This window comes from Cydia amplana, chromosome 6, assembly GCF_948474715.1.
Source record: "Cydia amplana chromosome 6, ilCydAmpl1.1, whole genome shotgun sequence".
NCBI classification, from domain to species: domain Eukaryota; kingdom Metazoa; phylum Arthropoda; class Insecta; order Lepidoptera; family Tortricidae; genus Cydia; species Cydia amplana.
The window spans coordinates 5,712,796-5,729,430 of NC_086074.1; the positions used below are offsets into that span (position 1 = coordinate 5,712,796).

Here is a 16,635-nt window from a genome sequence, read left to right on the forward strand (position 1 = left end):
CTATATGGTTTAATCTGCCTGATTATATTTGTGCAAAATCATAATTTTGATTTGTATATTTAGAAATATGTTTAATATAAAACGTGTTAAAATAAATAATACAAATGTATAACAATTAGGCTCAAAGGCCTTAGAATACAATAATATTTAAAAGCGAAATAATTTCTCCTTTGTTTAATAGTTACATGTGGCAGGTTAAACTTGGTTATTAAAATCTCTTATTATATGTAACTAGGTTGGGCGTTTACATATAAAAAACCAATAAAAGTCATCTTGCTACGTCGCATGTTTACTTACTAAACAATGTTTGATCTTAGTGAGCACAACATTTTACCAAAAAAAAGGTAAAATACGTGAATCTATACTAAAAATAGCCCACTTTCGTATTCGTTTGTTTTAAAAAGATATTAAGTACTTACCTGTGTTACACATAAAAAACCGGCCAAGTGCGAGTCGGACTCGCGCACGGAGGGTTCCGCACCATCAACAAAAAATAGAGCAAAAAAATCGTGTTTGCTGTGTGGGAGCATTGGGAGCCCCCCTTAAATATTTATTTTATTTTATTTTTAGTATTTGTTGTTATAGCGGCAACAGAGATACATCATTTGTGAAAATTTCAACTGTCTAGCTATCGCGGTTCATGAGATACAGCCTGGTGACAGACGGACGGACGGACAGCGAAGTCTTAGTAATAGGGTCCCATTTTTTACCCTTTGGGTACGGAACCCTAAAAAGGCTCCGGAGTATCCGCTTTTTTGTCTAAATACATATGTAATTTGGCATGTTATGCAATAAACATTCTGGACAAGGGCCATTCAGTTATGTCCGAGTCGGGCAAGCAACGAAGGACTGAGTTATGGCGTCACCTTCCTTTACGGCACGACCCAACCCTAAACAAGAATGGGGTAACCTTGTTTGTTGCTTTTAGCAAAATTATATTTTCTCTGTTTTTAGCAAGAAAATGCTTGAGTCTAGTGAATGTCAAAGTAAATATAAGGCTTTGAAGTCGTTAATTTATGAAAAAAATAGGCACTAATAATTGTACTCGTGTTTACGTTACGGAAAAAATGCTGCCTTGGGTCGACATTCAACATTTCACGCCCCACTTTTTTTGATCGTTGTCGGAAAAAGAATTTTGCTAGCTATAAATATCGGAGCGTAATGAATACCTAGATATAAAATAAAATACCTTTTATATTCCTCGAGTATGAGGAAATAAAAATATATTTTAAGATATTATGTACAGAGTCAACCATATTTTAACTATCATATGCGTACAATACCTAATGGAATGTGTTGTATAATTTTATTTCACTTTTTTTCTTTTTCAACCTTTTAGATAGGTACTTATTGTGTTTTTTGTAGTGGATGTAACCAAAATATTTGGTATTGATTTTTAATTTATTATACATACCTACTTACGCGTTTGAAACAAAGGTATGTCGGGGTAATTTCAATTTAATTATTTACATCAATCGTCAGTCTCGTTTTAGGCACATAATTACGCATTTTAATCGTACTTAATATAACAAAGCTACAGTAGTAGAACTATTTTAACCGAAACAATTTACAACCGGACTTCGTTAAAATTTCTATGATTTTGAATTTCACAGAGTTGTTGAGGCTAATGCAGTTAGGAAAGAGGATGCAGCTGAAACTCACAGTCCTAGAAGAACAATGACGTTTGTAAATGTGAATTGTGTACAGAGCTAGACTTTTGTCTCTTACATAACTCTGCATTCTACCCGTATTTTGCCAGTGTACTATGTAAATGTTTATTACTTAATATTATTCCGTGGTTAGTTTTATTCAAAGTTGTGGTTAAATTAATTATTATTTAAAGTAAAATGGCTATTTTCTAGGTTGAAGCCTTATTTTTAACAGGGGTGAGTACAGAAATAATAAATATGATCATTCGTGTAGGGGTTATATTTAAAAAAATCTTCACCGTTTTTTTCCGATATTGATTTAACAAAGTTAGTAAGTGAGAAATCATTATACTAGAGCTACCGAAGGATCTGGTCACTTACGGCCACATTAATTCTAAGGCCAAGTATTATGAACGGCCACTTCCCCGATGGGCTACTTCCTTTAAGGGCCACTTAAAAACAACATTCCCCGAAAGGCCACAATCCTCTATCGGCCTCTTCCCCTTAGGGCCACTTCCTCAAACGGCCTTTTCTCCTTATGGCCACTTCCTCAAACGGCCTTTTCCTCTTATGGCCACTTCCTCAAACGGCGGGCGACGATCGGACTATTTTTCTATTGATTGGGAAGCCTTCATGGTTTATTTGCTTGAATTTAGTAAGGTAATTTAGTTGAAGTACCCGTGCGGAGCCGGGGCGTATATTATATAAGAAGAAAAAGTTAACTCTCAAAAGACTCGACAAGATACGAGTATAGGCATGTAAATGATAGACCTTACTCGCACTCCCACTCGCACTCGGACTCCCACTCCCACTTGCACTCGTACCTCCCACTCCCACTCCCACGTCCACTCCCACTCCCACACCCATCCCACTCCCACTGCCACTCCCTCTCCCACTCCCTCTGCTACTCCCAATGACACTCCCACGAAATCTAAACACAAAATTCCATCTAAATCGGTCTCAGCAAATCAAATCTGACGATATACCGATAGCAGCGCCACCTATCGAGTCCAAGTGGCACCATCCATGTATACTCCAGAATTTAACAAATACTTTTCTGAAAACCGCATCAAAATCAGTTCAGCCAAACGCGAGATAATCGCGAACAAACATTCAGACATACATATACAAACATACTGGTCAATGTAAAGTGAACTCTAAATGGCTCTTCAATTAAGTCCGTGATAGTACAGTACCTATACTACACACTTAAAAAAATTGATTTTCGAAATTATACTACGGACCCACTATACAGGGTGTAATCATTAATTGTAGCCCAGGCGATCACTCTGTAAATATAACAGATATCAGAAAACTTTAAACTGATATCGAAAGTACTAGGATTTAGTAGTGTAGTAGTAGTGGCCAATCGGGGAATTGGACAAACTAGTAAATTTTGTAGTGGCCGTTCGGGGAATTGGACAATCTAGTTATTTTAACAATGGCCGTTCAGGGAATTGGACAAACAAGAAATTTTTGCAGCGGCCGTTCGGGGAACTGGACATAGAAGGAATTCCAACAGTGGTCAATCGGGGAAATGGCCGGATAAGGAAACGGACGAACTACGAAATGGATAAAGGAATTTGGAAGGTGGACGTTCAGGGAAGTGGCCGTAGGTGACCGGATCCCTACCGAATACGTAGAAAATATTAGTTATTCATTTTAATTTTTTACCAAATAATACATAAATATGAAATTACAGCTATCCCAATTTAGAAAATAATTAATAAATAGTGAGATTAATGTAATGGTAGTGCAATAAATGACATTTTATAATGGTGCGCATTGTGCATAGTTGCCGCAAACTTAGTGTAAGTGTAAGGCCTGAGTGGACGCTCGAGTTGAGCGTGCAGCGGGGCGGGGCGCGCGGCGTGCATGTTAAAAAATTGCAAGCGTATAGGAGCGGCCTTAGTGCACGCTGCTCAAATCACTTGAAAGCTCGACGCCACGCTGCACGCCCCGCCGAACGCTCCGCTCCGAGCGTCCACTCAGGCCTTATACATGTACACATTGTAAGCACAATACTGGCGTTGTGGCAGACTTCGAGATTCATGTTACATCTCCCGTAACTACTTTACGAGTCATCTCCTGAGAAGAAGTTGGCCATAAAAATGTTTGCCGACTTGCGGTCCATTAGGACAAATTACTTTATGTAAATGTACAAATTAACAAACAGCATCCATTCGCTATCCATAATTCTATACAGTGTGGAAAGATAAGTCGGGCTCTGGAGGGAAACTACCTTAAATCCTTAACCTGGGTCATTTTACTTAAATGAGACATTCCTTTATTTTTAAAAAGAAACAAAACTGTATTCAAAGATTTTCTAAAACTCGCTTGCCTCGCCCGGGACTCGAACCGACTAAAAATTCCAAAAAATAAAAACTCGCAATTATATTCTACTAGTCGATACAGTTAATGTTAATAATAACATTTCTCCAAGAAACATTAGGTCTTAAACTCGTCTGTCGTACAAAAAATCCATAAAATTTAATATTTAGTAACTCAAGATTTTTTTAGACAAGCCAAATTGAAGAAAAAAAGAAAAATACTTTGAATGCAGTTTTGTTTCTTTTTAAAAATAAAGGAATGTCTCCATTAAGTAAAATGAGCCAGCTTAAGGATTTAAGGTAGTTTCCCTCCAGGGCCCGACTTATCTTTCCACACTGTGTATAAAATACACAATAACATCTCTACTTCCGCATAAAAAGATTATGATTAACGTCACACAAACATTGGTCCTCGGATAATGTGATAAAGTGGAGAAACAGCAACTGCGCAGTGACTTGTGAATGTCCGGGACGTCCCATTTGGGCCTAATAGCCTCTTGAGTTGTTCCATGTTGTCAAATTACATATGACGTATAGTAAAAAAGGCAATTCCCTAGCAACCTGTAGGGATAGGGGAGGCGGGGCAAATTAGATCAGTCGGGCCCTCTAAATGAAATGGTACACTTGCCTTGTCGACGGAATCGAAAATATCGATTGGGGTTATATAAACATACGGGTTTTAATGTGATACGATCATTGATAGACGTTTTTTTATAAAAATATGTGACATTGAAACATTGAAACTAATGGTTGGTTAAGCGTGAAGAGGCACGAGTAACAGAGTAATTTTCGTATTTATAATATTACTAGCTTCTGTCCGCGACTTGGTCTGCGCGAAATGATGATGATGATTTATAAAAACTATCTTATATCCTTCCCCGGGCCTCAAACTATCGCCATGCCAAAGTTCATGTAAATGGGTTCAGCGTTTTAAACGTGAACAGGTAACAGACAGACAGATAGAGTTACTTTCGCTTTTTAAATATTAGTTGGAATCAGTACCTAAGGAAGTAAGAATTAAGTAGGTAGGTATCTACAAACCTGCTCAGCAAACAACGCACTAAGAAAGATCACATCGGAGCTCCAAATACATGAAACGCCTTGAAACAGAGAAACAGAGAAAAATTTGTTGGAATCAGTACCTAAGGAAGTAAGAATTAAGTAGGTAGGTATCTACAAACCTGCTCAGCAAACAACGCACTAAGAAAGATCACATCGGAGCTCAAAATACATGAAACGCCTTGAAACAGAGAAACAGAAAAATTAGTTGGAATCAGTACCTAAGGAAGTAAGAATTAAGTAGGTAGGTATCTACAAACCTGCTCAGCAAACAACGCACTAAGAAAGATCACATCGGAGCTCCAAATACATGAAACGCCTTGAAACAGAGAAACAGAGAAAAATTTGTTGGAATCAGTACCTAAGGAAGTAAGAATTAAGTAGGTAGGTATCTACAAACCTGCTCAGCAAACAACGCACTAAAAAAGATCACGTCGGAGCTCCAAATACATGAAACGCCTTGAAACAGAGAAACAGAGAAAAATGTAGACGTCTAAAACTCTCTACACGCGTCTCTGCGTTTGGACCATCCCCACACTGTTAACTGACAGTTCGTAAACCCTATTACAAAAGGCATAAGGTCCACCGATAGATATAGTTATGAGTGTTGCTGTTTGTTCTGCGTAAAGTCTCGACGTGGTCGGTCTTCTAATGCGGTAACTCCTTATAAATGGCGTCGTTAAAATACCGCTTAAAGCAAATTAAACTAAACTCGGTGGAAGTTTAGAACTATTGGGTAATTAGTGCGCCTCCGTGCCCTATTTGATAACATTGCACCCACGTTCATTTTGGGTTTGTATTTTGAGCGGATTTGTTTCATTACTGGAAATTAACAGAAGTGCAATTCAAACAAGACATTTAACCTTTTAACCGCCAGAGTCTGATATATAAGACATTACATATCCAGCTCATTTCGCCACAGTCTGATGAATAAGACAAAGATCTGATTTGGTTTTTACAGCACATTTATAACTTCCGTAACTATGCCAACCTTACTCTGTGTACAATTACTGTCGGTGGCGACACGAGCACGCTCGATCAAAAATTGCTGGCGGTTAAAAGGTTAATTTATAGAAGAACCTTACTTATTGGCATCAGCTTTAGGCTATTGTACTTTTATTATTGTTGTAACTTAGTAAACAAAGAGCAGCGAGTAGGCTGGAACCACGGATTTCCAAGCAACATAATGTCTTATATAAATGCCCTCGAAGCTAAGAATCGAATGAACTAGAGACATTTCAGATATAAGGTGATTCACTTGGTTAATTTCGAATCTCAGCAATGAGGAAAACAAAGCAAGGAGTGCAGGTGTGTTATGTGTTATCTTTTTAAGATTAAGTATTCCTAAAATTTAGTTATTTGAAATCTCATTTCTCGATAGAGATACGAACATAGAATTCGTGTACTTTCTTCGTAATCGCCAAAATAGCCTATTAACCTTTTGCACGCCAATGACCGATATATCCGCACCGTACGTTCAACGCCAAAGACCGATTAATCGGTCACATATCACAGAGCAACATAGACCTACGTGCATATGCATAAAGTTCAATTTCAGTTTTGACACTTCGGTGACGTGGCGTCAGCGTGACAGCTTTTGTGTTTGACACGGCGTCGAAAAGGTTATTAACAAAAGTCCAAACTATAAAGGTGGTAGTTATAATACTAACAAACGATGTAAAAAACATCGTAAAACATTTATAAGCCCCGCACGAGTGGATTATAAACTATAAAATACTATTTTATAGTTGGTTGCACCAAATACATTCTTCTGCATCGCAGATTTATATATATTTAGATTTATGATATGTAAAAATATTGTATTTCATCAGTTGACATATTGAAACAGTACATAATAAGTTAATAACAAAACTATGTAGTACTAATTGATAGCGCCATCAATACTGGTTAGTGGTGGAATATAGTCACGGTTGTTAACAAGAAAGTCAATACATTTGACTTAACTATCGCTTATCTGTCGCTCACTGGTAAATTTCCTATCTACTTAAATGTCTAAAAACAATTTACCATCCGCATGTCAGAAAATAACTTTTGCTTTGGCCTTGTGTTGTTTATGACTATCATAACTCATAAGGAATTAATCGATAATTGTATTCTTGTAGCTTTCAAGGAAAAGCTCCCCAATTCGTGAGTTAGTGTCATTACTTTCCTTTAACGTATCTTTTGTTCGTAAAGGCAAAAGGCAGAATGGATACGTGTGTTCGATCCACAATGCTCATTGGGTCTATCTATTAGGTTTCAAGGATTAGACGGCACGTGACGCCTCGACGTGACCACGGGGCGATCGATACCGCTGCTCTTCTAAAATTATCTGATACTTTCAGAGTGCTACCGCTACTATTAACTGCTATTGTTGAAGCAAGCATAAAACAGTCTCAAAATGAAAGGAATGTGATTTCGAGTTATATTATAGTTATCTACGCTCTGACATAAACCTATAGAGGTAATAAGTACGAGTAGACACGCAAATATTTGGATGAATTGGAGACGTTATATAATAGAGACGAACGTCATTTTTCATGTTTTTTTTACAAAACGCAGTATAGCCTAAATCTAAAAAATAAACTATAGGGGACTTAAGACCAATCGTTGGTATTTGTAACGAAACTGATTGCGTTTAATGAAGCATAATATAGCCCACAATCGGCTCATTCGGAACAATGTACCTACTAATGACTTCAATCATCCTGTTCAATTGCATAATGCTATCACTTATACATATTATTATAATTATAATTATAATATTATAATATTATTGCATATTATAATTAGCAGGGTTTACCGCATATCAACATTTTGTTAATGGCAATGCAATGACGAATTATTCATGCATGTACCTACTATTGGTAATAATGGAAAATCACGGTAAGGATTAGACACATAATATATAGTATAGGTTTAAATTGATTACCACAGTAATTGTTTCCATATGATTAGAACATCACTGATCGTTTAGCCGGGTTCAGCGACTTAATGCCCGAATGGTCACCGTCGGCACCCATTCATATCATAAATGGTACGCACCCGCACACTGACACGGACCTAAACGGAGGTGGCCCATCAAACGATAATGGATCATCCACCGAAGGGGCCTGGACAGTCGCGCGGCGATCTGCGCACAACAACTCTAAAAATTCCTGCGCACGAAATATCACCGTTAAAAATATTTATCCAAGGCCGTTTTAGGATGTTGTTAAGTGCATTTGACTATAAAAAATAATGGTCGGTTCTTCCCTCGAACGGAATAAAAGTGCTCTCAAAGGAAAAGTGTTACGTAATATTTGTCCTGCCCTATTTGTTCGCGATATGAGAAACATAGAAACCGAGTGGGTTTAACGTTGCCTCTACAAAGACTGGTGAGAGTGTGTTTTAAAGAGCTGGTTGTTCAAAGAGATTGTGGAACGCAAGTGTATCTACAGGTAGTGTAATGTAATAGGATGATATTCTTAACCGCTTTTCTTCTTACCTTTGACTAATTGATATTATTTATAAGGTTAATCCAGTAATGGATTGGTAGGTATATGGTTTATGAAATATAAATATACATAATTCAGGCGCAATGTGTACAGATACACGAACAAAAATATATAAAACATATTATAGCATACACATAACACGACAAGTGGATTCGACCACGATGTAAATTGAAAACGCGTTTTGTGTTTGTTTAGGCATAGGCGGAGGTATATTGACATAACTCTCCGGCCGGATGATACAGCGGAATGAACAACAACAGATGGAGGGGAAATTTGTTTAAGCGATATCACACAGTTTCTGCATTTCCTGGTCAAATAAAGTAAAGCAGAATAATGATTGTCAATGTTTAGGGATTGTTAACTCAAAACCTATTTTTAAACCGAAATCATAAAATATACAATCTTTTTAAAATATACAGCTTCATGTACCTTCGTACAGTAGGTAGGTAGGCAGTGGTAGACTTCTAATGGAGAGCTCAAAATTATTCATTCAAAAACAACCTTAATAAATAGCATTTTGTAAGAAGATAAGTTCATTTTACGAGTCTCTAATGCCCCGTTACTCTCAGATGTCCGTTATAAATTTCTTTAATTGTTTGTTTGACGGCTTAACTTTTCAGGGTTCCGTGTCCTAAGCCCCGTGGTATCTAAGCCAGATTGTAGAAAAATAATTAAATATGCAATGTTATATACACTAATTACATTGCGACAGTGCTAATCAATTTACCAGTATTTTAGTATATATGTAAGTACATAAATTTTAGGTACTTAACGAATTCAGTACACTCTGATAATAAAACTATTCACACTCTAAGTTCCGACTACGGAAATCATAAGTACTTACGGGTCATTCAAAATCTTATCATGGTGCATGGACTGCAACGAATGTAAGATTAGCCTTTTCCACGCCGTGTCAAACACAAAAGCTGTTACTCAGACACCACATCATTGAAGTGTCAAAACTGAAGTTGAAGTTTATGTATATGCACGTAGGTCGATGTTGCTCTGTGGTCTGTGACCGATTAATCGGTCTTTGGCGTTGAACCTACGGTGCGGATATATCGGTCATTGGCGTCCAAAAGGTTAACAGTTTTGTAAGCCATGACAGTTGCAATGGCTATCAGTTCATCAGAAGCGAATTGTGGAAGTTTGCCATGGCTACTTAGCAATTTTAATAACAAAACTTCCGTGAGACACAGACAGAGCGTTTTCGATTTAAAATGACCCGTTCTTAAATTACTGGAAGCACAAATCCACTAAAAAGTCAAAACATGATTCAATTTATTATCCTGGCATACCGTTTCTGAAAAAAAAAACTATATGGTACAGTCGAGTTTATTTTGAGCCGACTTATAGTGGCTTATCGACCTATATAAAGCTGAAAGTTTAGTATAAATGGTCTTAACGAGGCTACATATTTGATGATCTTCCTGAGCGTTGCCAGAGTAAATTTGAACAGGTAATGAAACGTGTAAGTAATATTTGATGGCTCTTTACCTGATCACAAACACCAGGGATTTGCTGTTCCCGGATAATTAATTAGAGTTGGACATTTTCGCAAGGACTATTGAGACTTTATCCGGTCCAGATTTAAGTCACCAAATACATAGAATATAATTACCCCACACAATTTATAACTATGATTTTTTTGGTGGAAGAACAGCAATTAGTAGAATTACTCAAACTCTGGTAGAATTATAGGATACCAAGTCCTATAATTCTATACTTAGGTATATGTAATTAAATCATGAACAAACATTATTTTGTCAAATCTACTACCAAAATAATAAACACGTTCAAGCGCACAAATTAAATATAAATATTTAAATACAGCTTCAAAAAAGCAGGGTTCCCAAAATCTATATTTTTAGCCAGAAACTTTCAAACATATTTCCATTTCGTAATACAAATTTGACGTTAAAACCATTTATAAATCATATATAAATAACATAAATATAGGTATGATGTTTATTTTTTACTGCACTGACAAAGATGATAACGATTTTTTGAGTCCGTATACAGGGTGTCCCAAGAAGTAGTGATATACTGAAGCTGGGAGGTAGAGGACCTAGAGGGCTATCTGAATCACCCCCATGTATGTTCCGCGATTTTTCGTATTTTCGGAGTTATGATTTTTTTTTTAATTTTTCTTCTGGTTTGGATTTTTTTTGTAATTTTTTTTCTGGTAGAATTATAGGATACCAAGTCCTATAATTCTATACTTAGGTATATGTAATTAAATCATGAACAAACATTATTTTGTCAAATCTACTACCAAAATAATAAACACGTTCAAGCGCACAAATTAAATATACATATTTAAATACAGCTTCAAAAAAGCAGGGTTCCCAAACTTCTATATTTTTAGCCAGAAACTTTCAAACATATTTCCATTTCGTAATACAAATTTGACGTTAAAACCATTTATAAATCATATATAAATAACATAAATATAGGTATGAAGTTTATTTTTTACTGCACTGACAAAGATGATAACGATTTTTTGAGTCCGTATACAGGGTGTCCCAAGAAGTAGTGATATACTGAAGCTGGGAGGTAGAGGACCTAGAGGGCTACCTGAATCACCCCCATGTATGTTCCGCGATTTCTCGTATTTTCGGAGTTATGATTTTTTTTAATTAAAAAACAAAAATTAATGCCAAGAAAGATAAAATTACCCAGTATGTTCACAACTTCAAGGGCGCTTAGAAAAATAAAACACACTGGGTAATTTTATCTTTCTTGGCATTAAATTTTTTTTTATTCCATTCAGAGATCTAACGATAGTAAATGTTACCATACTGAATTGGCCTATCTATCAGCTTAGCACACAAAAAAAATCAAGCATCTACCTCAATAATTCACGTCAACATAAATAAAAATCTCATCGTACTCGGCGATAGGTGAAAAATTAAAAAAAAAAATCATAACTCCGAAAATACGAAAAATCGCGGAACATACATGGGGGTGATTCAGATAGCCCTCTAGGTCCTCTACCTCCCAGCTTCAGTATATCACTACTTCTTGGGACACCTTGTATAGTTAAACGTTTAAATTTTTTCTTAGATGCAAGTACAGAAATACCGTTTCTGATTTTATTGTTTGGCTTATAAACTGTTTTTAATAAAATTTATAGTGTACATAATAGGTAATTATTAGATTTATTACTCGTACATACAAATCATCAACATCATCATAATTCATCTATACTATACCGAAATGTCGTACATAAATACCTACCGATGAAAAGTAGGCCAATACGTATTTTTGTCATTATCATTACTATCACATTGTCGTCCAATGATTGGCAATGGTCTCATCCGTTTGTTCATTCGTCCCAGTTTCATGATGTTTCTGTATAAAAGGCATGTAAATATAGAAAAAACAAGTCGCTATATGCCCGACTTGGGTATATTGGCAAGGTGCGAAGTCGGTGGAGGGGGAAGTGGCGCTGATCGTCACAAACATAGGTAATCTTATGGAATGTCCGACATTAGTACTAGCGGCAGCCGCTTGAACTAATTTTACTCCATAAGATTTAAAGTAGAAAGTCCGACAAAATGAGGGCAGCACCAGTCGTGCACCTAGCGAATACTGAATGTAAAACTAAAGGGCAAACGTCAAGCTAGTTGAAATATAAGCACCCTAAACTAGCACTTTGCCCGTTCGAATAAGGCTGCCCTTTGGCACGCCTTGGTACAGATAATCAAATCAGAAGTATTTCGAATACCCAAAGGGGACGCAAAGTGCTGTCTAGTCTTGATGTTATTTTCCGGGAAAGACTACTGTTGATTTTATCGTTTTACATTTTCGAGCCGAGGCGTTACGTAAATTTAGAAGAAAAGATAAGACTGCTGCCCCCACTTCAGTAGTTCTTTGTTTAGTTTTAAACTTCGAATGTAGGTTCTTTTAGTTTCTTCAAGTGTCCAGTTCAAGGTAAAATATCACGCCTTAACACACTCTACTCAACAAAGTATTATACTTTGTGAAGTTATTGTGCTTGCTTCAAGTGATAAGTAGCTTAGTTTGTAGAATTGTGGTGGAAAATATTGGAAAATACCTACATTTTTTTTATGTTTGTTACATTTATTATGAGTTGTAAATTATTAGACCAAAACATCACGATTTGTTACATATTTGCTATTCAAAGGCACTTTTATGGAAACATATGTTTAAATAAATATTAGATTTATGAGTACGACGACGAGTGAGTGAGACGAGTGAGAGAGAGACGAGTGAGTGAGTATGGATTTGGGTTAAATGCTGATCAGCTTTCGTCAGCACGTCTGAAAAAATCAGACGTAAGCATTATAAAAAAACTTATTTACATATAAGTAGTTTATGTGGAAATTTTATAATGTGTTAAATGGCTAGCGCAAAGAAAGGCTTATGTTTCTCAGAATTATAACACGTACAAAAAAAAACCTAAACATGAATTATAAATTAGTTTTTTTATTAAAAATATATTGTTGTTTTCATATGTGTTTAACGTTAGTACTTGCCCCCAGGGTGGTTCGGGGAGGACTGTGAATATGACCTAGTGCCCCATGACTGCGGCACACCCCTCTCCTCCACGCCACACGCGCTCGCCAACCTGACACATTCCGAAACACTCGTAAGTAACTTATAGAAAAACAAACTGGCTTAGTTTTATGCTTTACTTTTTTATTTGTTTATGACTGCTACTACTGTCCATTGCGTCTTTTTACTTTCTTACTAGATCCATTTGTCTATGATATCGCGTAAAATATTCAATCATTAAAATAATAAGTTAAGTCATGAATTCCTTTTATAAACGAAGGCTCCTATACCAAGGGGTAATTATGGTTACGATACTATTCTAAAGGAATAATTACCTCTACAGGAACAAAATTCATTAATTGTCTAACTAGGTAAATAGTTCGACTAAAGTAATTTGTTAGTTTCAACAAACAACATTCAACATTCGTGTGTAGATACTGTAGATTGACATGCCATAATTTATACTGCAATTTATTATTATCAAATCATAGAAATATGTTATTATTTTTATTAAACAAAGCGTGGTGGAGTTAGATACTATTAGTTTAAGGAAAATAGGTCTTATTAGAATCTGTTTAATTGTTTTTAATTGATTATCATGAAAGTCAGTAGTTATAATTTGTTTTACAGTAATAAAAGTCGGGCAATAGGAGCCTATCTTGACAAGTTTGTAACATGAGAACATGTTTGTTAAATATTTATGGTATTTTATACGTATTTCCGAATTTTAATAAGGAAGGAACACAAAGTCAACTACTACATCTTGTGACCCAATGCGATTTCCTAACGAGTGGAGCACGTTAGACGAACTTTCTAGAGCCCGACTTGTCAAGAGCATACGAAAAATCTATGTAGTTTCCAAATTTCCATACGAGCTTTAGTGTTTGAAAACTCGACCGCTCTTGATTCCCTCGCTAAATCTCTGCTATGAAACGTACTCCTAGCTTGCTCAATTGACGCTGAAATCAACCGCCATACTTTTGTTTTTTGTATGACGGTCAGCGCTGGCGCTTGGGCGTGCACTCGCGGAGTGAGTTTTTCATGGCCGTTGATTTACTTTATACTCCACGTTATATTACAAGTGTTCACGTTTGCTTAGGTAAACCAGTATGATTTGGCGTTGGCTGCTGGTATGCTGCGTGGCGCTGTGCGCGCGGCCCGCGTACCCGCAGGGCGCGCAGCAGTGCCCGGCGGCCAACACCATGACCCCCTGCACGTGTACCGTCAAGAAGAACGGCCTGGACATACTTTGCGAGTTCACCGAGCAACAGCATATACAAAAGGTACAAAAGCATACCTACAAGTGTTCATTCAGTAAGGATAAAACGCAGATCAAACGCCACCAATTTGAATCCCATGTATGTTCAACGAAAATGAATGGTTTCGAAGAAATCATCGAAGAAGCAAGAACACTCAAATCAATAATTTCACCACTACGATATTTTTTATTGATGTTAGATATGTCGGCGGCCGATCGTAAGATCAGGCAGATCGTAATGTTCCAGTGTAATGTTTTGACGATAGTGACATTAAACCAATATATAGGTAGGATAGGTTCGTTAGGTTGCTTTAGATGCCCGAAGGGCAAACTGCCCAGAAACAGGAACCCCGCGTAGCGTTTCACGATATGCCTGATCTTACGATCGGCCGCCGACATATATACTGCGTCCTTTTCGAAGAAAGGCACAACATTGTCAATGTGGTGGTAAAATTTTGGCTAACAATGTCATGTAATGTAACTGTGGAAAACTTACTTGTGGAAACTTGTAATTGGCTCACTGTTTCTATGTCTTTACCTAACTTGTTACTCTAGCTGTAAGTTTTGTAGTTGTTACAATAATGACCTGCGAGGCGCGTACACATTTTACAGAAAAGAAAGGCTATTTTTATTCTCCTCTTCGTGCTAACGTTTTCGAGTTTGCAATCTAGAGACTACATAACAAGATGTCTTATCTTTCCAAATATATTGCGCTATAAAAATTATCATAAATTAAACTTATATTTCAACAACTAAAACTTTCACCCGTAAACACAACTCAAACGACAGACTGCAAAATTACGTAGGTACTGGGTAATAAATTCATGTCTACGACTTGTCGTTCCTAGAACATGCAAATGGCGCTGTAGCTGCAGCGAGGGAAATGGCGCCGTTTGGTTTGCAACCGCACCAGTATCACGGTAGCACCGATGCAGGCTGCAAATAAATGGACGACATCACTCTCAATCTCCGTGATAAAATTAATGACTATAGTTGGTCAAACCAATTTGTCAGTAAATAAGAACAAAAAAAAACTATCCTTTTCTTTTGGGTGCTAGTACTAGTGTAAGACAAAGATAATAGTATGTATGGTTTTCTCTGTCTATGTTTGAAATGAGACAGTCCTTTGCAAACTATAATTTAAACGTTCTAATTGCGACAGCTCACGGCAACGACATCAACACAATTTGTCAAGGAAATTGACAGTGACATCGCCCGCATCATCCCAGCAACGCTGCAACAGTAATGCTGCTGCAGTCGCCACCTGAATGTAATCGAGCCTGTCAAAAATGCGCATAAGTTATTTACTACTACTTAGAAACACTGCAGGTTTACGATTATTGTCTAACGCAAAAATAATCGTAACATACAGAAACCTCAATCCCATGAGGAATACTTAGCCACTAAACTTTGTTGTTTTCTTTCAGGCAAGAAATAAGTAAATAAGAAAAACATACTTACACATATTGTATACGAATAGACGAAACTCATGAAACAAATGCATTCAAACTTTACACATCTGATTCTTTGTACTTCAAAAATGGTGCAAGCTAAATGCACTGAAATATCCAATTCCAATACTGCTCTACAAATATTTGTTTCTGCCTGCAAAGAAAGCTTGAAAGGTTTTAAAATCATGTTCGTTCGGGGATTATTTTAACATTGCGGAGAAGACTGTTTGCTCGAAAGACGCGCGCCTTTGGTGAAAGAACGATGAAGCTCTCTAAAAAATCTATTGAATATCAATTATCTTAATAAATTATCGCCTAAACATACGCAGTATCTTTTAACAGTTTTAACAAAAACTAAGAACACCCGCTCTTTTTCACTTTTTATTAAAAAGTTTTAACAGCCACATTATGTAGTCTTAAAAATAGTTATATCAACAATACTTGTCTGTAAGGAGACTAAAACTTCGTAAAATAAGTCTTCTTAGATTTACTTTGACATTCACTTAAATTGTACCAGTACCTAAGTAAATGAGATAAATTGATTGAGTCAAATCCAAAGTAAATTATGTAGACGCAATAAAGGTCTACGACGTGACGAGATTAAATAAAGAATAAAGCCAAGTTATTATGATGGAGAAAATATGAATTCATTAGATAGTTTAGACACATCAAAAGAAGCTTTACGTTGATGCAGCTAAACATATTATAACGTCCATTAAATAAAAAAATAAACATCGTGTTTCGCTTGAAAGCTATACAGCTTCGGGTCATTAAAGCTGTTTTAATATAATTTATTTTTATTGCTTTCTTGGATTTTAAAAACTAAATAATGTTTTGTCTCGAGTAGGTATAATATTATCATTTAGATTT

General features: G+C 36.4%; 1 protein-coding gene across 2 annotated transcripts in view; it reads left to right on the top strand.

Annotated features, from left to right (window-relative positions):
- Window positions 1–16,635, top strand: part of LOC134648673 (leucine-rich repeats and immunoglobulin-like domains protein 2) — a 145,650-nt gene that overhangs the window by 89,283 nt on the left and 39,732 nt on the right. For both annotated transcript variants that reach the window (XM_063503169.1, XM_063503168.1), the window contains 2 exons: window positions 13,044–13,150; window positions 14,156–14,339. In XM_063503169.1, coding sequence (XP_063359239.1) covers window positions 14,166–14,339 — 174 coding nt within the window. In that variant the 5' untranslated portion in view covers window positions 13,044–13,150; window positions 14,156–14,165. The remainder of the gene's footprint in view (window positions 1–13,043; window positions 13,151–14,155; window positions 14,340–16,635) is intronic.